This window comes from Mauremys reevesii, linkage group 5 (assembly GCF_016161935.1).
Source record: "Mauremys reevesii isolate NIE-2019 linkage group 5, ASM1616193v1, whole genome shotgun sequence".
Classification (NCBI taxonomy): Eukaryota; Metazoa; Chordata; order Testudines; family Geoemydidae; genus Mauremys; species Mauremys reevesii.
The window spans coordinates 74,060,773-74,088,215 of NC_052627.1; the positions used below are offsets into that span (position 1 = coordinate 74,060,773).

General features: G+C 42.8%; 1 protein-coding gene and 2 long non-coding RNA genes across 3 annotated transcripts in view; 2 read left to right on the forward strand and 1 right to left on the reverse strand.

Annotated features, from left to right (window-relative positions):
- LOC120405863 overlaps window positions 1-12,358 on the forward strand; it is a 106,356-nt gene extending 93,998 nt beyond the window's left edge. The window contains exons 7-8 of the long non-coding RNA XR_005598918.1: window positions 9,292-9,364; window positions 12,114-12,358. This is a non-coding gene — a long non-coding RNA (uncharacterized LOC120405863). The remainder of the gene's footprint in view (window positions 1-9,291; window positions 9,365-12,113) is intronic.
- Window positions 10,045-12,812, reverse strand: LOC120405864. Its single transcript, XR_005598919.1, has 3 exons — window positions 12,347-12,812; window positions 11,233-11,285; window positions 10,045-10,448 (listed from the first exon to the last, which is right to left on the reverse strand). It is a non-coding gene; the product is annotated as an uncharacterized LOC120405864 (long non-coding RNA).
- SPCS3 (signal peptidase complex subunit 3) lies at window positions 12,784-21,585 on the forward strand. Its single transcript, XM_039539728.1, has 5 exons — window positions 12,784-13,221; window positions 14,752-14,825; window positions 17,049-17,125; window positions 18,271-18,386; window positions 18,913-21,585. The coding sequence occupies exons 1-5, from the start codon at window positions 13,079-13,081 to the stop codon at window positions 19,043-19,045; spliced, it is 543 nt and encodes a 180-aa protein (XP_039395662.1). The 5' UTR covers window positions 12,784-13,078; the 3' UTR covers window positions 19,046-21,585.
- The last annotated feature ends 5,858 nt before the right edge of the window (window positions 21,586-27,443 follow it).

A 27,443-nucleotide genomic window follows, 5' to 3' on the forward strand; every position in this document is an offset into this window, starting at 1 on the left:
GCCACTGCTCTCCCACCCCCATTTGTGTGAGCACAGAGCTGCCCAGATGAGGGAGGGCGCCGCTCCAGCTTGCTAACTCTGCAGCTGGCATCCCTTTGGCAACAGCAGCAGCAGGGGCTTCCCATTAAGGTCCAGTGAGAGCCCCCCGTACCCAGACCCCCACCCCACTAAGATCCAGACAGCTGCACCCAGACTCCCCAGCTGAGCGCCCCACACCCAAACCCTCTCTGCTGAGCTCCATCCCCCCCAACCCAGATTCCCACCCCAGAGCCCCAACCACTTCACCTGGACCCCGCTGCAGAGTTCCATTGCCCCTATACCTGGACCACCCTGATGAGCCATCTGCACCCAGACTCCCACCTCACTTCCCCAGCACCCAGAACCCCCAGCTGAGCCCCCCACACCCAAACCCTCTCTGCTGAGCCCCATTCCCTCACACCCAGACCCCCCGCACTGAGCCCCAACTACTTCACCTAGATCCCTCTGCAGAGTCCCATTCCCCTGCACCTGGAACCCCACAAAGAGCCCCTGTGCATCCAGATCTCCCATTGAGCTGCCTGCACCCAGACTGCCCCACACAGAACCCTCACACATGGATCTCCTCTCATTAAGTCTCTCCACTCTTGGATCCTGCTGGGCTGAGCCTACCTGCCCAAATTTGGTCCACCTGGCATGGAGGGGTAGGACCCTGAGGTGTTTCTGGGTCAGGCCCAGCCCTTGCTCTGTGTCAGCATTAGGTGCAGCCTCCCTGCCAAAGTCCCTGTCCCCGCGGTGGAGTGGGAGGGGGGTTGCAGGGTGATCTCCCACTTCTGTGCAGCCAGTGGCCTGTGCTCCCCACTGCCATGCTGGAGCCTCAGCATTTATTTATTGACAAATAAAACTTGCAGAATTTTAAAATACTGTGCTCAAAATTTTTATTTTTTGGTGCAGAATTCCCTCAGGAGTAAGTCTTTGTCCAACCCAGTTTTCATTTGTGAGAAATAATTAAAAATGTACCATTTCACTTACAGTTCAAATTGAATTTCAGTCAGTTTAATACACTTGACTTTTCATGCTGCTCCTGCTTGTTGTTAAAAATATTGTTGCTTATTTTGTTAGCTTTAATATATAGATGCTCATCCCTGGAGACAAAAACAACATAGTTCTGACTTAAATAATTATATTCCAAGACAACAGTGTTACTGTCTTAGAGGATTTAGATATCCTATGGCATTTCTAAGTCATTAAAATGTTCTCTCATTTAATGAACATTCAGAATAATAAAAATTAACTGAAATACTTTTGCAGGAATCAAGTTCTAGATTTCATATTTCTCCAGTTCTTATATACCACTTTACAGTATTTTTAAAGTACCACCACTTCACACGATACGCAATGGATAACTGCCAGTCACATGGTGACAGATTCCATCATAACTGTTGGTCTAATATCAAACAGTCCCTGCTATCAGCAACGTCATCACATGAATGTGTTTGGTCTACTTAACAACTCTATCTACTCATTTACGATAAGATCGTATAACATGGGCACTGAACTTTTGTCTGTGCTAGAAAACTGGATTCGTTAAATTGAACTGTTTGTATTTAACCAGGTTAAGCAAATGGTTAAGTGTATCCATACTAACCATTCTGAGTTATGTTAAGAACCTTTGCAGGTATGGCCCAAGCACTCACCTAAAGCATTGCTCTCTGGATAGTTATTCCAGCGCAACTCCCAGAAGTAATATATTCTAGAAGATTTTTAAAAAGCTACCAGTGCACTGAAATATTAGTGAAAAGACTAGAACGGTTTCAGCTAGTGTGCATCCACATTAGAACTAAAACAAACAGTTCAGACTAACACAGTACTTAAATCCACTAACACAGTCTTATCCAAATGGTATTAGTACACGTTAAATTTTGGAACACTTTGGCCATGGCTACACTTGCAGATGTAGAGTGCCAGGAGTTAAACCAGCCCTCAGAGACCTCTGCAGGAAAAGCACTACCGTGTGTTCACACTATCAGCTGCAAGCACAGTGGCGCGGCCACATTTGTGGCACTTGCAGCAGCATTGGGAGCGGTGCATTATGGGCAGCTATCCTACAGAGCACCTCTTCCCATTCTGGTGCTGTGGCTTGTGGGAAGGAGGAGGGGAGGCACGGGGCATCCTGGGTCCTGTCCCAATGCCCTGTGATGCAATGCTTTGCATCCCAGCAATCCCTGTGCTTCTGTCCACATTTGGCGCCATCTTTCAACCATTTTTGTACTGCACACTCTGTCTTCCCTTTCGGTTTGCGGGAATGGATCTCGAACTTGTGAGGAATATGCTGATGGGTCTCACCAGCACGTTACAAATTGCAGTTGAGTTATTCCTTAAGCTAAAGTGACAGTGAGGAGTCCGATGTCGACACGCATAATGCATATGACATGAGATTGCTTGTGGCATTCACAGACATGCTCACCACAGTGGAACGCCACTTTTGGGCTCAGGAAACAAGCACTGAGATGCAAGTCTGGGATGATGAGCAGTGGCTGCAGAACTTTCGGATGAGGAAAACCACTTTCATGGGACTGTGTGCTGAGCTTGCCCCTACCCTGCAGCGCAAGGACACGAGATTGAGAGCTGCTCTGCTGGTAGACAAGTGCATGGCTATTGCAGTCTGGAAGCTGGCAACTCCAGACAGCTACTGATCTGTCGCTAACCAGTTCGGTGTGGGAAAGTCAACTGTTGGAATCATGTTGATGCAAGTGTGTAGGGCCATTAATCGCATCCTGCTTAGAAGAACCAAGACTCTGGGCAACGTGTGTGACATTGTGGGGGGCTTTGCACAAATGGGTTTCCCTAACTGAGGAGGGTGATAGATGGGATGCATTTTCCAATTCTGGCACCAGATCACCTAGCCTCTGAGTACATAAATCGGAAGGGGTATTTTCCGATGGTTCTCCAGGCACTTGTGGATCACCGTGGGTGTGTCATGGACATTAATGCAGGCTGGTCTGGAAAGGTGCATGATGCATGCATCTTTCGGAACACAGGCCTGTTCAGGAAGCTGCAAGCCAGGACTTTCTTCCCAGACCAGAAGATCACCATAGGGGAAGTCGAAATGCCCATTGTGATCCTGGGAGGCCCTGCTTACCCTTTAATGCCGTGGCTCATGAAAGGTGCATGATGCATGCATCTTTCGGAACACAGGCCTGTTCAGGAAGCTGCAAGCCAGGACTTTCTTCCCAGACCAGAAGATCACCGTAGGGGAAGTCGAAATGCCCATTGTGATCCTGGGAGGCCCTGCTTACCCTTTAATGCCGTGGCTCATGAAACCATACACAGGAAGCCTTGACAGCAGCAAGGAGTGTTGCGTTACATGCGGGACGGATAAAGCACAACAACCAATATGATTGCAAGCAGAATCATTTATTGTGTACAATGCATCATATTATATAGGCTTCTCCATATTAGCAAACATCAGACACACCAACATTACATTGCTGCTGATTGGTCCTTTGTCCAATACACACACTTTTCACATGCATGGCCCTTTGCTTACTGGTTTCCCATTTCCCATGCAATCCATCTGATTATGGACTTGTTTATCACCTTGAAACCGATCCCAGCTAGGCCACCTGGTGTCTGTCTCCCACGGGCTAGCTCTCAACTTTCTCATAACAACTTTATCTAACTCCTCTATTCTTGATGTGCTGCTGCTGTAACTTTCCACCAAGGCAGCATAGGGATGATGCATCCCCACATCTCCCCCTCTTTTCTTAAAGAGACTTTCAGTAAACCTCTCCAAACTTCATTGCAAACTAATTTCTTCGCCTGAATTTATTTACAAACACTTCAAAAACACCAAAAACTTTTCTCTTTAGCATCTTTACAAAATTCAACTGCTGTTCCCTCCAGCAACTACAAAATTAACTTTTCACTTTCCCTAAAATCACTTGCTCTTCTCCCAACAGCCACTTACTAATCCAAATCACCATTCCAAATATCCTCCTGGATATTTGAAATTCCCATGCTTATGCTTAATTACTTCTTTCTCCCGCTACACCCTCGAAAGTTTCCAACCTGTTCTCCAATCTCTCTGTCTGTTGTCTGCCCGCCTGGGCCCGATCCTTTTTTTTTCTTGCTGAACCGTCCCTATCCTAGGCACAAACTTATTTCACTACCAATTTAGCTAGGAGACTGGGCTTCTGAACTAGCCCCCACCCTTCTGGTCTCTTCTGAGAACAGTTATCTGTACTTTCCCACCGTGGGGGCTACATTCTCATGCATATAACTTTAATTACAGCATCTGCTAATCAGCACATAACACAAAAAATTACAAAAATCTAGTAAGGCTAACAAAAACACTTTACATAAAGGTACTTTGGGTCACATAGGCCCAAAGCCATTCTTCCAAATTACCTAGATGTATGCCTAATAACACCAACAACTCCCCCCTTTGAGAATACTCAACAAACTTTTGGCTGAGTTTTCTCAAACTTTAAAAACAAAAAGCAAATCAAGCTCTAGAAAGCTGGGGTTAGTAATGAGGGGGTAATTAGTTCCACATTCATCCTCCCCATGGACCCGGCAGGATTCGGTATGTGAGAGCCCTCACCCACCCTAACCGGTCCAAATGCTGGGGAGGAGCACTGCGAATGTTCACACTTCCACCCAGACAGTGTCCAGGTATGTCTCCATGACCAGATCAGATGGTACTTCTGATGTATTAATAAGGGCAGTGGGCCATCCTGGTGCTCAAAATCACTCCGAATGGCCACCCGCTGGTCATTCAGGATTTTAAACGTACTAAATCCCACTGCAATGCTTTCCCAGCCTCAGTAATAGCCCATACCATCTCTGCCAGCAGCCTTTGGATCCTAAAACCAATGGCGGAAATGACATGTAACTCACCAACTCCAGTCTGTACTTGGGTTAGCGGAGCTCCAACAATAAAAAACTAAATAAGGGCAATATCATTTACAATCCAATTAGGGAGGGCAATACATGCATACTGAAGGATTTATCCAAAACACAGGGCGCAACCTGTAAAATAAACCCCAAAATCCAATCAATACCACATTTCTCAGCAGGAGTCCCAAATTTCTTCCTGCCAGTGTACAATTCTTTGTTTCTTCACCGGGGTCAGTTCTTAATGTCCTTTTAGTCAGGAATTTCTGGACTTTGGCAATGTCAGTGATGTGAGTGTTTTTTCTTCTTTTCCACCACCGTCGTGGTTCAGCTTCTACGGGGGAGATTACCAGGACATCATCCTGTAGTGATTTTGCTTCTTTCAAAAGAATCCAATGACACAATGGGGGCTGCCAAAGGACAAGGGAGAGGTTAACCAGCACGTCATCTTGTCCTTTTTTCCTGCTATCCAGAAGCACAGTAAAGCTAGAAAAGAAAATCGGCTAATCATCAGTAGGAGAATTCTTCTGATGTGGAGGGGTCTTTTTGCAGTGAGAATCATGGGTCCAGGCAGTCAGTCTCCTGGTTCCAAGGAGTGGCAGGGCTGCTAGGGTCTTTGGGCAGCTCTTCCATACCTGTGAGAAGAGACAGCTAACACATTCCGTTAGTGCCTGGCAGGGTTTTTCAGCTCTCACAGCTTTTTGGGCCCAGTCAAGCCTCCCTTTTCCTTGGCTGTCCGCCAAGTCTTAGCTGAGCGGCGTGTCCTTGACTGGGGCCAGAAAGATTTCTTCGGTTAACTCATTCTGTTCTTTTTCCTTCCCTGCCTGGCTTCTTTTAATCTGTGCATCCTGTGTCAGAACACCCAGCTGTTGCTGCTCATACCGGAGAAGCATAACAGTTTTCTCTGCATTGTCCCAGGCTCAGACCAGCCAGCGTAGGACGCCTTCTCCAGGTTCCTGCCAAAACAACTTACTTGCTTGTAGGTCCAAACGACCTCCGGGGCCACGGCACGAGCCTCTGCCTGCGCCGTGCACTCCAACGTCTTCCTGTCCAGGGCTCGCTTCCAGCGGAGCACCTCCTCGTCCTGGGCCCGAAGGGCGGTTAGGAGGAGCCTCCCTAGCTCCCCCTCTTTTCTTAATAAGTGAGTCAGTGCAGCAGGGGAAATCTTTTCCCCCTGTCGGTTCATGATGTGCAATAAAAGCTTCTGTGTTATCTTTTCTTCAGCTGATACAGCGGTACTCATAACTTAGCCAGCCGTTTACCTATGAGCTCAAACACCTGTGAGCTCAAATGCGCCTCTCTCGGACGCCCAGGAGCCGCTATTCCACGGTACCTCCTGCAGCAGCTGTAACCCGCAGCCGCTCAAACGTGCCTCTCTCGGACGCCCAGAAGCCGCTATTCCACGGTACCTCCTGCCGGCTGTAATCCCTGCTTTTCCACTCTCGACGAACGATCCGACTTATTCGAATCGCATCAAGTCGGGGTCACCATTTGTTGCGTTACATGCGGGACGGATAAAGCACAACAACCAATATGATTGCAAGCAGAATCATTTATTGTGTACAATGCATCATATTATATAGGCTTCTCCATATTAGCAAACATCAGACACACCAACATTACATTGCTGCTGATTGGTCCTTTGTCCAATACACACACTTTTCACATGCATGGCCCTTTGCTTACTGGTTTCCCATTTCCCATGCAATCCATCTGATTATGGACTTGTTTATCACCTTGAAACCGATCCCAGCTAGGCCACCTGGTGTCTGTCTCCCACGGGCTAGCTCTCAACTTTCTCATAACAACTTTATCTAACTCCTCTATTCTTGATGTGCTGCTGCTGTAACTTTCCACCAAGGCAGCATAGGGATGATGCATCCCCACAAAGGAGCGCTTCAACAACAGGCTGAGTCGGTGCAGAATGACTGTTGAGTGTGCTTTTGGCCGTTTATAGGGCCGCTGGCGCTGTTTGTATGGGAAGCTGGACCTGGCCAATGACAACATCCGCACGGTTATAGCCACGTGCTGTACCCTCCATAACATTTGTGAAGGGAAGGGTGAAAGCTTCACTCAGGCATGGACCATGGAGATTCAACACCTGGAGGCTGAATTTGAACAGCCAGAGACTAGGGCTATTAGAGGGGCCCAGCATGGGGCTGTAAGGATTAGGGATGCCTTGAGGGAGCAATTCGATGCTGAAAGCAACCAGTAATGTTTGGGAGCCCTGAACGGGAGTGAAGTGCAGCGGTTCCAATGCTAGTAGGCATCTGTGTTTGTTGTTTGTATGATGCACTGACTTGCAGTGCCTGTTGCTTTCCTGGGCTACACTATCTTTTACTTAATGCAATAAAGAATGTTTGCAAAGCCAAAAAATTCATTTATTAAAAAGAAACACAACTGCTGGGGAACCACACATGGCATGACACATCTGTGCAGTGTGGGAGGAGGGAAGGGGGCGGGGTGGGGATGAGACAATCACAGATTTACATATATCCTGTTATCATATTCAGCCTTCCTGTCTGGAGTGCCGTGCATGCTGATGGGGGTTGAGTGCAGTGGGTAAGGGCATAGTTTGCAGAGCTGGGTGATGAAGCTACAGATGTTGGAGGCAGCTGGTGGCAATAAGAAACCTGATGTTGGGGAAAGTGGGTTGGTGGTAACATGGGTGCACAAGGAAAAGAGTTTTGAGACAAGGGCTGCAGTGGGGGGGGGAGGCGCAGATCTGCTCCATCTGCAGTGCTGTGAGCACCTGCATCGAGTCTGCTTGGTGCTCCATAATGCTTAGGAGCCGCTCCATGGTTGTTGCCGGCGATCTGCATTCTCCTGGCGGAGCCTTTCGGTTTCCCGTGCTTTGTGGTAGGCATTCCGCAGCTCCTTCACTTTAACCCTGCACTGCATCCCAGTCATGGCCCCTTCCTATCATGGCCCTTGATATCTGCCCATTGGTATCGTAATTTTTACGGCTGGAGCACAGCTGGGACTGGACAGCTTCCTCCCCCCAAACACTAATGTGGTCCAGCATCTCGCCATTGCTCCATACTGGGGATCGCCTAGTGTGTGGAGGCATGGTCATCTGGAAAAATGTGCTGAGAGCGTTATACGCCTTTCTGAACAAACAGGAAGGGCAATTTCAAAATTCCCAGAGAATTTAAAGGACGGGTCTGATGGTTGGTTACCTGATGGCAGGGCAGTAGAGTTCAAAGAGATGACCAGAGTGGCTAGAACAGGCATTGTGGGACACTTCATGGAGGCCAATCAGAGCACATTAATAGACCAGGGCATCCACACTGGCACCGCAGCGCTCTAGCCAGGGCGCAGCAAACTTTATGCTTCTCGTGGAGGTGAATTACCAGGGACGCTCCCGCTGCAGAGTCCGGGCGCTCTATGTGCCTTGCCAGTGTGGACACCTCAGGAGTTAGGCCGCCCGGGGCTGATTTAATGCGCTCCAACTCACAAGTGTAGCCACAGCCTTTGTGTTTGATCACTTGTTTTAGAGGGAGCAAATAGTATTGAATAAAGTACATTTCTCTAGAGTAGACTTAACTTGAGATGAAACCCTTCATGGTCTGATTTTCAGATTGTACATTTTTAAGCTTGAAAGTATGTGGGTTTTTTCTGCGGCCCATCCATCAGGATTGTTCTTTTAAACTGTTATAAGGTTAGGTAATTTGTTTCTCACTTGAAGCTGTCAATTTGTTTTTAAAAAATGAGTAATATTTGAGTCATATATATTTGCACTGTATTACTGTACTGCCAAGGGATCCCAATCAAATTTGGGACCCTATTGTGCTGGGCACTGTATAAACATAAAATAAATGACATCCTATTTACTTTAAACTCCTCTTCCTACAGGTACTTGCATTCACTATTTATAGGTGGTCTTGGAACAATGTCCACAATAAGGAGTTTGAAACGGGTATTGTTTTATATTTGAGTACTTGCAATTCCATCTGCAGAGGGACAATTTCTAACCTACCTAGATCTCCAGATCATTCTGAATCTCTAAATATTTTGATACTTGTACTCCTATATCACTTTTTTTTAATGTCTTAATGGTTGCTAATCATCCCGGTGACATTCTATCCTGTCAAGCATTATTTTGAGTGAAGCACTTAATTGTGACAAATTAGAGGTGAATTTGCTTATTTAAGTTCTAATGTCCATAAATCTCCTTATTTTGCAGGTCTTTCCATTTATGCAACTGCCTCCACCTTTCATGGGTCCTTTCAAACTCCTCTGTCACTTAGTCCATCCTAGTGATCTAAATTTATGCAGCTCTATCTGGCATTTGTTACTGTTCAATTTGAGGTTATTATCTTTGGCAAACTGCAGAACATTACATACTCTCATTGTGTTAATTATTTTCTTCCCAATAATCAGCAGATCATCAACTATTATTTCCACCCTTTCCAGATTCTGAAAGATTGAGGATATGGTGCTTTGCCTCCGCATGAGATATATCAATCTATCAAAAGGAGAGTTGAAGGTGAAAAGTTTTATATTTTCTGTTTCAAGTCAGGGCTGCCAAAAACTTTGGCTTGCAATCCAAACGGATACTAACTACTCCGGTGTTTTGAAGCCATGACATGACCGCCACAACTATTTCCTCACATTTGTTGGCCTTATTAAAATCTTTTGGACCTCCATCAATCCTTAACTTACTCAGTTTTACTTAGTAGGTCTTTAAGATAATTGGCAATGGTCTCATCTTGTACATAGGTTAATGTAAAGTAACATTTTTAATTGGTTCAAATTATTTAAAACTTTTTAAATTATTTGTCTAGTAATTTGCAGTCCTTCATGATCCTTTTGGAATCTATCGTACATTTCCAATAATTCTGTTAGATCTACCACATGTAGGAGGGGGCAGGATTTCAATCTCTCTGATTTCTCCTCAATATCACACATTTTCAGGAAAGTGAAAGAATCTTCCAATTCTCAGTCATATTATCTTCCAGAGTGACTGAGAGAAAAAGGTGACTACATTTACCCATGTTTGCCAAATATTTAGTTACCTTTATTGTGTGGTGTCAGAAGTTATGACTGGTGCTGGTAAGCGGCTCATTTTTATTTCCTGGCCTCAATTACATGACATGAGTTAGACTTAAAAGATTATACCACAGTCACATGGTAGGGTAGTTAACCTACTATTAATGGGGTTTTTTTTAAACCCCTCCCCTAAGAAGTATCAGTTAAGTGATGACAGACCCAGCAAAACATAGCCTGGCTTGAGAAAAGGAATGGCAATCTCTAGTTAAAAGCTATTGGTACTTTGACAAGAGACATAAAAATACAACCTGACAGAGAACAAAGAATTGACTCAGGGACTGAGATAAAACCACAGCGAGGGAGATCAGTGAGTCAGGCTTCTTGCCATGGAATGCAAAGCACAATGAAGTGTGAAGGTCTCAGCTAAACCAGTGAGGTATAAAAGCACTTTACCTTATAAGGCTTTGTATGCCATGTAGTGGGCAAAAGCAAATTAACTTGATGCCAAAAATGTGCTGTCTTTGGCTCCAAAGCATATTTAGAATCAGTTTTAGTCAAGTTATTTGATGTACATTGTAGATCTGGAATTAAAAAAAAAAAATATTCCAACACTTACTGGCCACAGGACTAAGCATATTAGCCCTGGTGAAAACCTGTGTCACCATGCTCTTCTCCCAAATAAATCAGTTCTCCCATACCCAGTATCTTTTTCCAGAGTATCTTCTTTACCTCTGAATATAGCACCAGCTGCCTGCTCTGCCTCCCTCCTTTGAGTAGACTGAGCTTTTCTTTATAGGCATAGGGAGGCCACAATTTCCCTTCCACCTAAATAGGTGCTCTCCTATCATTCTCTGCATTCTCCAGCTCCACACTGAGAAACCAAGTGGGGCTGAGAAGGAGGTAGGAAGCAGAGAATTCCCCATACAGTCCATGGAGAGGACTCTACATGGCCATCTGCCTGTCCAGCAGCAGCTTAACTGCTGCTAGGAACGATTTCACTACACTGGAACCTCAGAGTTACGAACACTTCAGAATGGAGGTTGTTCGTAACTCTAAACAAAATATTATGGTTGTTCTTTCAAATGTTTACAATTGAACATTGACTTAATACAGCTTTGAAACTTCACTATGCAGAAGAAAAATGCTTAATTAACCATCTTAATTTAAATAAAACAAGCATAGAAACAGTTTCTGAAGCTTGTCAATTTTTTTAAACTTTCTCTTTATTTTTTAGTAGTGTACTGTATTTGCTTTTTTGTAATCTGTCTCTGCTGCTGAGTACTTCTGGTTCTAAATGAGGTGTGTGGTTGATTGGTCAGTTCATAACTCTGATGTTCCTAACGTTGAGGTTCTACTGTACTTTACCCTTTCCACAGCTTCTGGTCTGGAGTCCTCTTCTCCAGCTGCTCATAGTATTCCTAATCAACAGCAAAGTGAAAATGTGATATTATACTTGACTATTTCATTTCTACCCATAGGGTTCTAAATAGCAGCAGTGAAATTGACCATAGTCTTGTTGGTTTCACTGATGTTTAGTGGGAAAGCTGTAAGTAGGGCTCCCTGTTTGTCAAGGAGGTAGCAGAAGTCACCAATTCCATGACTTTCCGTGACTTCTGCAGCGGCCAGTGTGGCTGACCCTAGGGCCACCCAATCAGCTGGCTCCAAGGTCAGCTGCTCAGGTGGCCTTGGGGACAGTCACACCGGCTGCTGCTGGAATGGCCCTGCAGCCAGCGGCTTGTGCGGCCCTGCAGCCAGCAGCACCAATCACCTGAGCAGCTGGCACCGGTATCCACCCAAGCAGACGCCGATGCAGCTGGCCCCAGTGGCTCCCAGCAATGGTACCTGGGGTGGCTGGAGGAGCCACAGCTTCAGCAGCTCCCAAGGCAGCCCCCAGCTGCTGCTGCTTTGGGGGCCTCAAGCAGCTGGTGCCGCTGGGTCGGCTCTGCCCCTCCCCCCACAGCAGCAGCCCACTACAGCAGCGGCTGCCCCAAGATTTAGTTGGGTATTTTTTTTTTAGTAAAAGTCACGGACAGATCATGCGTGAATTTTTGTTTACTGCCCGTGACCTGCACATGACTTTTATTAAAAATATGTGACACTAAATCATAGCCTTAGCTATAAGCAGCAGCAGAGCCACTGCAGCTGTCTGTCTACACATACAGGACAACATTGCTTCTGTTCACATTTAGAAGGTCATCTTTGCAACCAGAAAGGCTAGAAATTTAATCCTTTTCAATCCTTTACAGGGGATGTGTCCTACTTGCCACTGCCAAATGGGCCAGAGACTTTTTCAATTACTTTGAAAACACAATCAATTTTTCAGGGACATCACTGGAAGGCTTCAACACTAAACTCCTACCACTACGGCACAAATCCTCACCCAAATCAAACAGCGCTCAGGACAACAGACCAAAACAATAGCAAATCGAAACTAACAAGCTTGACTGCTAGAGCCACCACACTAGGATCCAGACTTAACTTGTGAGGTGTTGAAGACCGTTTTTCCTGCTTTACTCAGGAAGTTTCATCTAAATGTAGGTGAACTGGTGCTGACACCTGCTGCCAGATACAAGTATTTTTCCTACTCCAGGCCAGGCCTAGCTGACTTCCTTAGTAGCACAATGAAACGTGCAATGCTTAGCAGACTCTCCAGAACAAAATCAGCCTGTGTCACTGGAGCTGGTAACAGACACCCAAACGGGTGACACAAGAGAGCTGGACAGAGCGAGACTATCCCAAACCCAAGGGAACGCGAGACTGGCCAATACACAGACACTCAAGGAGGATCGCCTCTAAAGCTAGCGGGCAGGCGCGTGAAGGCAGAGCAGGGCGCGAGGCGTGGAGCTGGAGGGTGGGTGCTGTTGGGACAGGGGCGCGCGAGGCGGGTTGTCGGTTGGGGGCGCGCGCAGGAGATGCCGGGCGGGGTGAGGGGCCGGATGTCCCGCCTCCCCAGGAGGGCGGTCGCGCGGCTCCTCCCCGCTGGCTGGGCGGGCTCAGGCGCATCCGGCCTCTCTGCTGCTGCTGCCGGTGGCTCACGCACCAGGGCGGCTGCTGCTGCTGCTCCTCGCCCCGCAGAGACCCGCCGCCGCCTGCTGCCCCAGTCACCGGGCGCTGCCGAGCCGGCTGCCCGCGGTGTCCGCCCGTGCGGTGCGGCAGGGAGGGGCCGGGCGGCCGGGGCCTGCGTGGCTGAGCGGCCGGGCCGGGCGGAGAGATGAACACGGTGTTGTCCCGGGCCAACTCGCTCTTCGCCTTCTCGCTGAGCGTCATGGCGGCGCTGACCTTCGGCTGCTTCATCACCACCGCCTTCAAGGAGCGCAGCGTGCCCGTCCGCATCGCCGTCTCCCGGGTCATGCTGTGAGTGCGGCCCCGGGGCCCTTCCCCCCGTGCCCGCCCCGAGCCCGCGGGAGGCTTGGCGCACACAGGGCCCCGAGCCACACTCTGCCTGCGGGGAGGGGGAGCAGCCGTCGCCCCCTGCCCGGGGGGGTGGACCGGTGGCTGCGACGTGGCCGCACCCAGCACCTGGAAACGAGGGGGCTGCGGCACGGGACTCTAGGGACGCTGCCTGCCCTGATTGCTTTAGGGAGACGTTAAATAAATCTTTGGCCACATCAGTGCCCCCCGCAGCTCCCCCCATCTCCTCTCTGTAGCTTGGGCCTAGAATAAGTACAGTCAGTGTCTGCCTCTGCATTTCCTTCCGGCTCTGTCTCTCACTTCCCCGTGTCTGGGCCAATGAGGGAACCCCACGACAGTCAACTCTGCTGTACTGGTGTCCTTTCTCCTCCTCTCTGCCAGTTCTCTGTGTGAAAGCTGTTGCAGTGCATAAATTGCACACAATCACACACACCAAGACTCCTGCTTTATATGAAGGCAAGACATGTTGACAAGGGTTTCTTTTGGCCAAACTCCAGTTTAATGTGTGGATTCTTCCCGTAACAGATTGACAGTGACTCTATGCACCTGTCATGTAGGTGCATATACTGTGAAGATATGTTTGTTTGTGTGAAGGAACAGTCTCTAGTCAGTCTTCAAATCAAAACTTTGGGCTTTCTTAGCTTCTTTATTTTTGAAGTAAGGAAGGCACTGATCAATGTGGCAAACTTAATTTTTTGTTTTTAAAGCTCAGGGGCCAGGTTTTTTTCTTCTGTTTTTATGCATGGAGATTTGAATAAGCTCAGTTCAGTCTGGAGCAAATCTTAATGTCAAGTTCAACGTTCCTGAAGTTTTGGTGGTGAGGTTTATCCATTGTCAACCAAATTATGTCATGATTAACTGCATGATGACTTAATATTGTGGAGAGAGCATAAACTTTCAACCGATGTAGTATTTTTTTGTTTGAGGATTGTACGTGCCAAGGGAGAACTTTACAATGTGTGTGTGTAGCACAAATATGAAATCAGGGCTAACAGGTGGCTAGTGTAGATGGGCTAAGCGGCTCTTTATGATGTAAAATCAGTTGGCATGACTGAAAATAGTAGTACAACCAGAATGACTGACTTTGCTGCTGCAGTTGTTCAAATTGGCATTGATTAGTTGGTGATGGCTATGTATCCTTGACTAAAATCAAATGAAGTACATTTGAGCTGCCCATGTCTCTGTAGGCAGGAAAAAGTCCATACATTATTACACTTATTTTATCATTTGAATTCTAGTCGTGCCTAAATGGACCAATCAGGATAAGGGCCCCATTGTGCTAGGAAGTGTACAAACAGTAAAACAATGTTCTTGACCTAAAGTGCTTACCATCTGATTAAGACAAGATACAATAAATGGGTGTATCAATCAATCAGAATGGTGGAACTTGTACAATAAGAATGTTCATTGACATAAAACAAATAAGTAATGCAAACTATGCTAATTTTGTGTTTGGTTTTTTTTTTTTTTTAGAAAAAATGTGGAAGACTTCACTGGGCCTAGAGAAAGAAGTGATCTAGGATTTGTTACATTTGATGTTACCGCAGATATCCTTTATAAAAACACTAATGCTTAAAATATAAACTCTGCTGTATTGTTGACACCACTTCCGTAGTGGTTATGGTTGTAATGTATGAAACCAGTCCTCAAATATTTAAACCAGAAGACCTTAAGAAAGTAAAAAGTTTGAGGACAACCACCAATATCTCTGGAAAGCAGTGTTTTAAAGTAAATGGAATTAGAGAATGTATTGGCTGAGGAGAGAAATACAGTAGAACCTCAGAGTTACAAACATTTCAGAGTTACAAACAACCTGAGGTGTTTGTAACTCTGAAACGTTCACAACTTTGAACAAAATGTTATGGTTGTTCTTTCAAAAGTTTACAACTGAACATTGGCTCAATGCAGCTTTGAAACTTTACTATGCAGATGAAAAATGCTGCTTTCCTTTTTTATTTAAAGCAGTTTCCATTTAACAGTATTTGTACTGTATTGGAATTTTTTTCGTCTCTGCTGCTGCCTGATTGTGTACTTCTGGTTCCAAATTAGATGTGTGGTTGACAGGTCAGTTCATAACTCTGGCGTTCATAGCTCTGAGGTTCTACTGTAGTTCTTATCGGATGAGGAGCTTACCAAGACAGTTTATGGCAACCTCATCAGCAAAGTGCAGAGTCCTCCAACCACCATTAAATCTGGTGAGAGTGCAGTAATCAGTAATGTGTGACGTGTTTGCCCACAGCTGCATTTAGGATTCTTTGTTGGTCCCAGATGTGAAGACTGGCTGCCCATTTACCCTGGCCTGTTTGAAATCAGGTCAGAAGGCCCATGAGCAGTGTGGCAAATAAAGCTGGGTACACACATGATTGGGTCAAGAGACTGGTATCTGACATCAACTGCAACCACATCAACATCGCAGAGAAATCTGGGTAGGACAGATAGGCCCACATCGGTTGCCTCAATGACAAGCATGCTCCTGGGTGGTTGAAGTCTTCTGTGTATAGTGGTAGGCTCAGGGTTAGCTCTGATCATCTCAGTCATTCTTGTTGAAGCATCCTCATGACAAATATTGGAGGAGTGATATTGCTTAATATGGAAAGCCATGGTATGGGTGTAGGTCGGTAAGGAGAGAAATAGTTAATCATAGGGATTGTTTATGTAATGTATATTTTATGAATACTTTAAAGATCTATGACACAGGTTTCAAACTCATTCTGTTAGGAAAGCCTGGATTATAAAGTTATTGACCTATAATATGGATGTCAGTGGGAGTATTTTTGTTAAAAGATTGAAGGCAGACATGGTCCTTCATTTACTAAATAATTTATTGAGCAGCATACACAATTATATCAAAACTTCTGTCCTCTGTTTTTCTCCCCATTTTACTTTCTCCCCTTTCCCTCTATCTTTGATTGCATGTCTCTTGTTTTTGTTTCTTTTATATTCCTCTTCACTTTCTTAATAGTTTCTACTCTGGCTCCTCTCTCTCCCCTTTTGGCTCCTTATCCCACTCTCTTTTGCCCAGCCAATCCCAGTTCTCCCACTGTGCCCCAGCTCCTTGCAAGAGCTGTCTCCCCTCTACCTCACACCTAGTCCCAGTCTCTTCTGTGACTTCTGCAGCAGCCAGTGCAGCTGGCTCCGGGGCTGCCTGAGCAGCTGAGGCAGCCTCGGGGCCAGTCCCACTGGCTGCTGCTGGGGCAGTCTGGGCCTCCCCTTCCACTCCTAGGAGCAGAATGAGACTTTTGGGTGGGGGGCTGGGTGTTGGGGCATGGGAGGGGGTGAGGGCTCTGGGCAGCGCTTACTTTGGGGGTGCTCCCCAGAAGTGGCAACACGTCCCTCCCTCTGCTCCTAACTCCACGCGCTGCCTCCTCCCACAGGCACTGCTGCTGTGGCTCCCGTTGGCTGTGGTTCCGAGCCAGTGGATTTTTGTTTACTGCCTGTGACATGTCCATGACTTTTACTAAAAATACCAATGACTAAAACATAGTCTTACTCTTAGACAGGTACAAAAATTATTTCTCATGCTTTTAAAGAGATACTGATTACCTTTAATTTTTTCCATATTGACTAAAATAAAATTAAAGTTCCTGTTAGAACACCCTTTAAGTAGTATGCCCTGGAGAGCAGATAACATCAGCTATGATGAAATGTAGAAAAATATCTTAAATGTTATAATTATATTGTACTTAGATTATGAGATGATCTATATTGGAATTTGGTAGAAATAACATTTAAAAATAAAATTGGTATACCATTTTTCTTAACTTGCTCACATCTGCAAACTATATTTGATTGGAATGTTAAACAGTTATTTCTGTATTTATCTGCAGAATATTCAACAAAAAACAATGTAAGTATGAAATAATATTAATTGTGTACATTTTCTATTTGGTTTAGTTGCTATTTAATATGCTATAATCATCCTAGGAAAGATTATGGTACAAAAATTTCATACTACTTTGACTTATTCCTACAATCTTTGACTTTTGCTTTTGCTGATATTTAATAGTAAGAATTCCAAAGTCTTTTGACTTTCTCAAATAGTGACATAGCTAAAATGCCTTACAGCTTTTGATAGATAGCCCTTTGGCGCCATTGTCACTTAAAACAGCTGTTCTCAACGGTTTCAACTGGTATGGCTATTCTGCCACTGTAAAAAGGTCAGAATTTTCTTAAACTGATTTTTAAAATTCATTCTCAAGACTGTCACTACCTAATCTGCTTTTAATGACCATTTAAATAAAGTAATATTCCATCTATGCTGGTAGCACAACTGCACTTGCTGAATCAATTTTTAGAATTCTCTGTTTCCATTAGATGGGCTTTAAGAGTCCATTATCTTGTTTTATATTTCATAAGTTCAGTTTATAAACAGCCAGCTCTTATAAATTGGTACATTATAATGGTATATTTTAGTCCCTTGTTCAAATTGTATCAGAAGACACCAGACAAAATTCTGAGTACCCCAATATGGCAGATCATCCTTGCTGACTAAGTAGTTCAGAAGAGATGCATAAAACCTCTTATGAATTCAGGACACCTTACTGAGGTGCAGTTATTCTTTTGGAATTATACTTACAAATCTGAATACAGTAATCTTTCATTTTTAAAAAAAAGTAAAAATTTTGAACAAAATAATAGGGCTTGACTTCAGTACAACTCAAGTCTTTCATTCTTGAGTTTAAAATCACTTTTACTTTTACAGTTGTAATTACAATTAAAAACTAGCATCCTTGACACATCATACTTTTTACTGGTATGTCTTTAAAATCTGCGATCCTTAAAATAAGGTTCTGTCAGATCTGTTATCTCTACCATATTTAAATATTTTAGTGATAAACCTTTGTTCTTGTGAGACATAGTTCTGTTACTCTTGCAATCCGTAAAACAAAGTTTATGCTCTGCAATTTCAGTTTCTTGAATCAGTAATACTTTGTAATTTCCGTGATCAGATATACTTCATTGTGTTAACTCAGTGATTAATTTTAATTGTAGGCCCTGAACCAGGTTGTCCTTTGGGACAAGATCATTTTGAGAGGAGATAGTCCAAAGCTGTTACTAAAAGACATGAAATCAAAATACTTTTTCTTTGATGATGGAAATGGTCTCAAGTGAGTAAATTACATTTCTTTATAGTGTAGCTGTTCTGTACTCTGGATATTTGTGTGTTGCTGAGGTAGGAGTGGGAGGTAGGTAGGTAAGGGGGAATATGAATATTTAACAGCTCATTACATTATTTTAAATCTTATAATTGTTTCAAGACAATTACATCTTCAGAAAGCAGCTGATGAGATGTGCTATGTGGTAGAGATCCAGATCTCCACGGTCTATCCCCCAATTCAGTGGGCTGAAAAGCAAGTGGCTGCCAGAAGCAGTTGGCTGCCAGGTTTCAGTCTGTGCCTGCAGAGCTAGAGTCATGTCCTGCAAGATGTGGAGAACTCTCAACTACTTTGCAGGAAATTTATCGGACTCTAGGTCATATTCCATGCAGTAGCTTTGTGCAAATATTGTAAATGAATGCAAACTGTGTAAACTTAAAATGCTCATCATTTTGGCTCACAGAAAAGTATTCATATTCAAGGTAACATGTCTTTATAAGTTGAGTATTTCTTCTGATGATCTATTTTGATTTTACAGGGGAAACAGAAATGTCACTTTGACTCTCTCGTGGAACGTTGTACCAAATGCTGGCATTCTACCTCTTGTGACAGGATCAGGACATGTATCTGTTCCATTCCCAGATACTTATGAAACAGCAAAAAGTTATTAAATTATTATACTGAATCCTAAGCAACATATTTTTATACTTGTATATTATGAATACATTTTATCACTTTCTCCTCCTATTCCCTGCAGCTCTCCAGTCAAAGGTACTTGATTTCTTTGGCTCCAACTGAGCAGGAAAAAAAACAGCTGAAATTTAGACTTTTTTTAATTATTATTTTAAATAAAACATTGATGCTGAAACTTACAGGAAAAGGTAAACTGATGGTTTAAAATTTTTGAAAAATTAACTTTTTTTGTTGGCCATATGGGTAGAAAAATATGTTTCTTATAAATAAACATTTAAAACCAGAACATAGTCTGATTATTTTAAAATTTAGTATAAAAGTGTTTATGTAATCTATCTAAAGCGCAATGCACAAATTTTGGTGTTCTAGTAAAAAATGTAGGAGTACTTGCAGGTTCATAGGCACTGTGGCTTTTGTATTATATTCTTCAGCTGCTGCTTAATGAGTTTAGAATGTTGCATTAAGGTAGATTGTTTCCTTTCTAGTAGAATCAAAAGCCACTCAAAAATGTTGTTGTTCATTATCCATGAGCCATCAATCAGGAGTATTATAGTACTATTCCAGCTCAAATTTGATGTTGGTTGAACAGAGCTCCTTATTTGAAAGATTTATGTAATATTGATTTAACAAGAGTGTGCCATTGATTTAACAAGAATATGTGTTTGGTGTTGAAAACGCCCCCCCCACAAATCTTTTAAGAGCTGTTTACAACACAGATACCAGTTGAAATCATAAGCAGGATAAAACAGTGGAAAAATACCTCTAACATATAAATTGGTAATTTTTTTTTGCTTATTTGGAAAAGCTTAATATTAACCAAGTGTGCATTTTTCTCACACTTGTACAAATAAACATTTTGGGATAAAGTCAGAAGATAATCTCAAAGCATTTAGGATGTGTTGTGCAATATACAAAATAAAAATGTTCTTTTTTAAAACAAAGATATGAGCAAGAATGATCCAAAATTAAAAAGTACTTACAAAATATATGATTTTCTTGTAAAATATTTGGAATTCTTGACTTTCAGTATTATAGACAAGTAAAATTAAAAAATAGTAAAATTCTGAAAATAACAAAAATTAGACTTTCATAGGGATAAATTAAAAAGATTGGGACTACTTAGCAAAGGGACAAATAGGTTGTAGAATAGTATACAAAATGAGTTGTGTACAGAAGGTAAAGTGGCTGCTGTCCTTCAGTCTTTCACAGTACAAGCACAAGGAGACATTCAGTGAAATGGGAAGGCTACAAATTAAAAACCTGATCAAAGGAAATATTATCTTGTACAATTCATAGTAAGTCTGTGAAGTTCATTACCCCAAGAGCTGAGGTCAACAGCTTAGCAGAATTTAAAAAAGGATTAAACATTTATATAGATATAAAATCATACTCAGTTTTACTAGATAAGATAAAATATTATAGAACTGCCTGGGATACTTGAGTTCAGCAAGGAATATCCTTTTTTTGGCAGATTATTCCATAATTGTCCACTATGAAATATATTTCTCCATCCCCTAAAGTATCAGATAGCAGTAATTATCAAAGACAGGACAGTAGATTGGGTTTGATCAGATCCTCTATGATAAACCGAAGTTGTAAGTGAGTTGACTCCAACTTTTTTTTTTAAAAAAGGCTTTCAAACAGTTTGCATAGGGCCACCTTTTCCTCCATGCATCCTGTTCCTTGTAAGGAGGGATAACAGCATAGCCTGCCACCCACATACCCTTAGGATGTGCAGAAAACTCTTGCTCTAATTCTGTGAATCCTAGGTCATCCATGTGGAGTGGCAATAGGGTGACCAGGTGTTCTGATTTATTGTATGGACAATCCTGATATTCAGGGCATTGTCTTGTAGAGGCAGCTATTACCTCCCCATCCCCAGTCCTGATTTTTCATACTTGCTATCTAGTCACTCTAAATGGTAACTTAGTGTCTGTGCTGTTACTGGCTTTTCCTGTTTTGTGGCTCCTTCCCCTTGTGAGAAGGGTAGAAAGTGGATCATACCTCGATGCATACAATTAATAGCATTATTTAAAAGGGCACTGGACTACGTGATAAAAGAAATCTGCATAAGAGTCTACACAGGCCAAGTTTTTTAAAAGTGCCTTGATTTTTGGATTCCTCCTTTTTGTGTGCTCAACTTGTGACACTTTAAAGAGCCCTGATTTTTCAAAGGGTGGGTGCTCAGCACTTTTTCATTTCCAAACATCAGGCCTTTTTAAGATATCTCAGGTTGGGTACATACAAAATTGTTGCTCTTGAAAAGCTTGACCATACAATGTAAAGCAGCTGATCTGTAGCTCTGCGCTCAACTATACAATATATCTTCGTATTCACTTTTTTTTTTTTTTTGGGAGGGATTGTTAGTGGGCTTCTGCCAACCTGATTTCTGTACTCTTAATGTTTTTGCTCTTGTCTGCTTTGCTGCAGAGAGAAACACCCCACAGTTTGGGTCGCTAACAAATTTTGTACTGTGAGCATTTTTTAAAATGCATTTTAATAAACTGTTTTAACAGTATTCCTAAGTATAAAGAATCTTACCTTGTTGATACAGAATCTTGTAATTGCTAAAAGTGATAGATGTTAATGAAGTTAAAGCAATGTGTAAAAGTTTCAATTATGTTGTCTCAATTATATGAAAATATTTTACCCTTTTTTGGTGGTAAAGGAATATTCACTTGGTCTCTGCTTCTGCCATTTGTTAACTAAGATTAACATTTACACATCTGAACAAAAAAATCAAATTGATAAACATGTCTCTTCTGCTTTCCTCAAGGATAAACTGTCCTTTCTGTGTATCTGAGCTTCTTTCCTAAAATGGCATCAGAATTTCAACTTAAACAGGAAGCTTCCCATTTCAGTTTCTTTCTTAACTTGAATTGCAGGAAAGAAAAGTCTTGTCATCTCTAGATTACTGTATAGGTCATAGCCTTTCTATAGGTCATAATTTTCCAAGGTGTTAGGGAGAGACTTAAGGCTTCCTGGCAAAGTGGTTAAGAGCTTGCATTCAGGAAGCTTCAAGTTAGCTGTAGTTCTCTGAAAAGGATCAAAGTACTGTATATTCCACCAGGTCTCTTATTTGAGGTGGAGTTGTGCCTTTAGAGGAGCTCTGCAAGATTACCATTTAGAAGTACCTTATACAAGTGTGTAAAGTGCACAATTTGAAAGTTATGGCAGCAGCTGATGCACAGTGCTCAGACATGTGATCTAGTCTGAAGCGCCTTATCTCAGAAATTGTTCTTTCCCATTCTCTCCAGTGTTGGCATATTTCTGGCTTTTCTTCTCCAATTCTTTATCTAGTCTCTATCTCTGGACTCTATTATGCCATTATTTTTACAGGGAGTGATTTACCAAATCTACTAATTGGTGTCAAGAGACTGGTGCAAATTTTATTCCTTTACCTGTTAACTTGATTTGTGGCCTGGTTGCAATAGCACATGTATCCACACAGGAGGAAAGCACTATGGTTGAGACCCAGCCATGATCTAGTTGTAGGCTATAGAAACTCTCACCTGGGTTCCATCAGAACATATAGTAGAGAGATGACTCTGTAGCCAGAAGAATCCATACTACTTTGGTATAGCTTGCCTGGTATCTACTGAGGAAGAGGAAAACCCAGCAGTCTGTGCTATTTCAACCAGGCCACAAGAATCAAATGAACAGGTAAATATAAATTACTTTTTACACTATTCATCTTGGAACAAACAAGTCTTGTCTCATATTAAGTTGTAATCTTGTTGGGGTAGAGACTAGTCTTTGTTCTGTTTGTACAGTGACTAGCACGATGGGATCCTGGTCTGTGACTAGAGCTCCTAGGCACTAAAGTAACACAAAAAGGACATTCAAAAGACTGTCTCATTGGCTACTTGGCATCATACTATCACTCTTCCATTGAATGTCCTGACCTTTCATCACCAGTCCACTGATTTTCCCCCAAAGTGGTATGGTCCTGGAGAATAGACTTGAGGATAAAGTTTGCAAAAAATCTAAGAGACTTAGGAGCCTTAAATCACTTTTGAAAAAATTACCCTACTTCTTTCTCCACTTGTCCTCCAGGCACCTGTTTTCTCTGTTCAGATACTATCTTGATATCCATTTCACAAAGCAACCTACTGGTCATGCACTAAAGAAGGGTGAGTGGTAGAAAATATACAACTTGTGAGGCTTGACCATCTTTTGCTGATACAGTGCTTTGCAAGTTTTAATTGTATATCTAATTTTCAATGTGATTTTTTTTGGGAAGGTACCAAGTCTTACTCTGTTTTGTGCAAGATTTTGGACTGAGTGCTCATATAATAAGTTAAAGGTCACTGTTTATGTTAAGTATCCATTTATAAACAGTGACTTTTATACATGGTTATCAGTTACAGATTTCAGCAAGTCAGAAGTTGTTTATAACTATCTAACCGATTGGGGATCGGTCTGTCATTGTCAACTCCATGTCAGCCCCTGAAACAACGGGTTTCATATCCTCTGCGTTGTATTGTAACCTTCGTAGGGTGTGATCTTTTGTGGGTGAAAGCATCTATTTTGAGGCTGTGCTTTGACACCTGGTGGAAAGACTGTCAGAGAAGATGTGACTGGGCAATCAACTCTGAATTACTCTTTCCTACTGGAACATTGACTTTGAATGACTTTACATAGAAGCAAAAGGGTGGGGAATGCTGAACTTGGACTCTCCTGCCCAAGACATAAGCAAATGGGGGGCAAATGGTTTTAAAAGAGTATAGGATTACCATATTTCTGGTTCCCAAAAAGAGGACACTGCGGGAAAGGGAATTGGAGAGGGCAGTGTCGATCCCTGACACAATGGTAGTTGGCTGATGGAACCCAGAATGCAGCAACAGCTATCAGTCAGCCACTCCCTGTTGGACCCCCTTCCCAAAGCTGGGGGCTGGGTGGGTGGGATCTTGCAGCTGTGGCTGCAAGGGAATGGACCCTTCGGGAAGCAGACCAATTGGAGCTGTTTCGGAGCTGCAGCATCTGCTCTGCAAAAATCCTGGACATTGCCTGTTGTTTGAAAAATTTGCCAGGATGAGGCAGAGGCTCAAAAAAGAGGCAATGGTCCTGGAAAATGAGGATGTATGGTAACCCTATAAAAGAGGGATGCTTCTCTCAGAAGGGACAGACGACCATGATGTGCAAGAGGACCAAGCCAAGAAGGCAGGAAGGGCTGCCTGGTCTAAGAATGCTGACCAATGCCAGGACTCCCAGGAGGGGAGAGATTGGAGCAGAGGGCTTGCTTTACAAGATCCTGTTGGTTTTTCATAGAACTGTAACTCTATTGCTATTAGACTGTGATTGTGGTTAAACATTTCTTTGCTAAGCCTGTGTTCCTTGTTTTCCTGCTATGTTATCCCTGAAGAGTTTAATCAAGGTACCAGAGCTCCCACAGCCAGGTCAGCTCTGCAGGAACATGCCTAAGTAATTGGGGCCTCTGGAAGGTTGAGGCACTTTTTGCAGGGTGTAAGGTACAGTGGTAGTCGGCTGGTGGAAGCCCAGAATGCAGCAACAGCCGTCAAGTCAACAACTTCAGGGTCCTACTGCCCAGGAAGGAGGTCAGACACTGGGCCTGCACCTGCATGTGCCTTGGAGACCCCGAGCTAGCTACGGTGATCAATCACTACCCAGACATGGGGGCTTAGGAGAACATGGGGCCCAGGATTTGGGGCTGTTTGCAATAGACTGGTGTATGCCCAGAGGTAGGACTGGACCAGCTTGCAACACAATCTATAACACTTTCTACTGATGTGCTTATAACCATCAGTAATGCAAACAACTCATAGCTATAACATTGAATAATCATTTATGAACCTTTTATAAGTAAAATCTGTTTTTGAATAATTAGGCAATAACTTGGTAACTAAACACTTCCACAATTAAATTCTTACACCAGTGTCATTGCATCGTAAATAAGTCCTTCTCTTCCTCTCATTTTGTGCAGTGCAAATGTGTTCTCTATTCTCCAGCTGCAAGGCACTTTTCAGAGAGGTTGGCATAGTCAATTTTTATTACAAAAATAGGATACATTTTCAAAAAGGGGGCTACATGCAAAAGAGAAAAATAAATCATAAACTCTAGTCAATGGCAATTCTTGCTCATGATTGTACCTGCTCTCTGTAGTAGCGAAACTTGCACTAAATTTGGAGCTTGCTGTCTCCTTTATGGATAAATTATTTCCCAGAATTCCTGCTTGCAGTTTATTTTCCATGGGTTAGTGTTCAACTGCCAACCAACTACATTTGTTAGGATGCCTTTGATAAAGTCTCCCTCAAACAGGTTGCTCATTAAAGCCTTTGTGTGAAGTGCTTTTATTAAAAAGGAAAAGAGCTGCTATCAAACAAATGCACACAAATATAACTTCTTACAAAAAAAATGGATATTCCAGTCTGCTAATAAAGACAATAAATAATATCCATAGAGTATGAAGAAAAGATGTTAACTCTAGACGTTTTGCCCTGTGTAAGAAGATCCTGGAATTTCTCTAATGAAAGCACCATATCCTTAGGGGAAGTGGACTGAAGAGCCTTAAGAGAAAAGAGAGGGAGAGCACCGATTTGTTTTTGCAATTATGCTAAAGTACATGGCATGGAGAGTTTGGTTTCACTCTCACTGCAAGTGCGGGATACGTTTAGGAGAAGGACACTTCTCGCTCATGTTTAGAGTGGCATGTTCATAGCTCCCCCGCTGCAGGGTAGAGTACAGTATCTGGTCATCTACTTGTTCTTATCTTTCAGGGTCAAGATTCCAGTTATTGTGACTAAAGCATATAGAACTTTTCATTTTTAATAGGAAGTCAGGGTTTTTTTTGGTAGTATTATGAAATAATCATTTATAAAAAGATAATGCAGGGGAACACATCTAGTCCTCCCATCTCTACTGATGTATGTAAAAGTAAGCATCAAGCATATCAACATATGACTAGATCCCAACATGTATTACTTAAGGTTGTAATCCGCTCCTTTAGGCACTGATGTTATACGTAAAGATACTTTCTGTGCCATACTTAACACTCCACAAGCACTTTGAATACTTGTTTTCAAATAAATTTGATTCAAGAAACTGCTGATGTATTTCATATAATTTTTATGAAGAATTGGAAGATACATACACTCTTGTGTTGGAGCTGAGAAATGCAGGCTGTTTACTACTGTTCCTGTTTACTATTAAAAGTGTGCAGTCAAACTGGTGAAAAGCAGTACGTGGCTGAAACACAAAATTGGCTTAAAATTCCGATACTGAAAAAGCCCTAAACAAACTTAACACCCTGGGTTGTTGAAATTGAAAACTCTTTAAAAACCTACTTTTAACTGTTCTAGTTGTCTTCTCTTTGCACAATATTCATTATAGACCATGAAAATAAATTTGTTGATATTACATTTATTTATAGCCAGCTTCATTCTGGTTTTCTGAGCAGGTTGCTAAAATATTTGGGTTGGAAGCCCTGCAAAACAATGTTACTCCTTTAAAAATAATTCTCTGTTGCAATGTTCTAAAAAGAAATTTCATGGAAGCACTTCTGTCGGTGTCAGAACAATTTGGGAACAAAATTTAGGTTTTGAGAAAGCAAGCTTCCATCACATTTCCATCACACAGTGCTCTCTTACAGCATTGAAAATGAGTATATGAAAGAGATTTTTAGAAAGCCCATTAAATGATTAAAGTGTTTCCTCTCTTGTTTGGACACTTCTAGTTTTGCTAAAGAATTAGGAGATATTTTCATCAAGAAACAATATTTTATTCGCAACTATTTACACAACAAACATGCCTAAATAGTAATACTCTGATTCTGTAAACTCTTTACTAGCCTGAGTAGTCCCATTGATTTAAAGCACCTGTGTAAATGTTTGTGGCATGGGTCTAAGTAGATAAAAGAAAGCAGGTAGCCAAGTGAAAACAGGCTCAATTATTATAACTCCTAATATTACAGCACTAGGGAACTTTGACTACGAGAGAGCATGCTTTGTAGTTTGTGGCCACAAAGCAAAGACTGGTTTATAAAATTATACCCAAAATGATTTGGTTAATACTAATTAGAATTTATGTTACACTTTTCATGGAAGGATCTCCACGTGCCTTTAGAAGGAAACGTAACTCTCGTTATCTCCAGAGGCTGGCTGGTTGCTAGAGGCGGAAAGTGCTAAACTCTGCCAACAATGCCTCCGCAGGTGGCCGCAATAAGAATCACTGTAGCGTGGCTGTTGTAGTGCTGCGTGTAATATCGCTTGCTGCCACTAGGGAACAGATGCTTCCTCGCCGCAAGTAATGGGGAACAGTCCTCTGTGCTCTCAGATTATTACACGAAGAGGGTTTGGCTGTAGTTTCTACAGGAAGAAGGAGCAGCTACAGGCTGATAATCCCCAGGTTAGTTCCAGT

Bases quoted from the DNA above. Each gene is read 5' to 3' on its own strand.
- SPCS3 (XM_039539728.1), top strand. From the start codon at position 13,079: ATGAACACGGTGTTGTCCCGGGCCAACTCGCTCTTCGCCTTCTCGCTG. The intron at 13,222-14,751 runs GTGAGTGCGGCC...TTTTTTTTTTAG, and splicing joins GCCGTCTCCCGGGTCATGCT to AAAAAATGTGGAAGACTTCA. The intron at 14,826-17,048 runs ATATCCTTTATA...TAACTTGCTCAC, and splicing joins TACATTTGATGTTACCGCAG to ATCTGCAAACTATATTTGAT.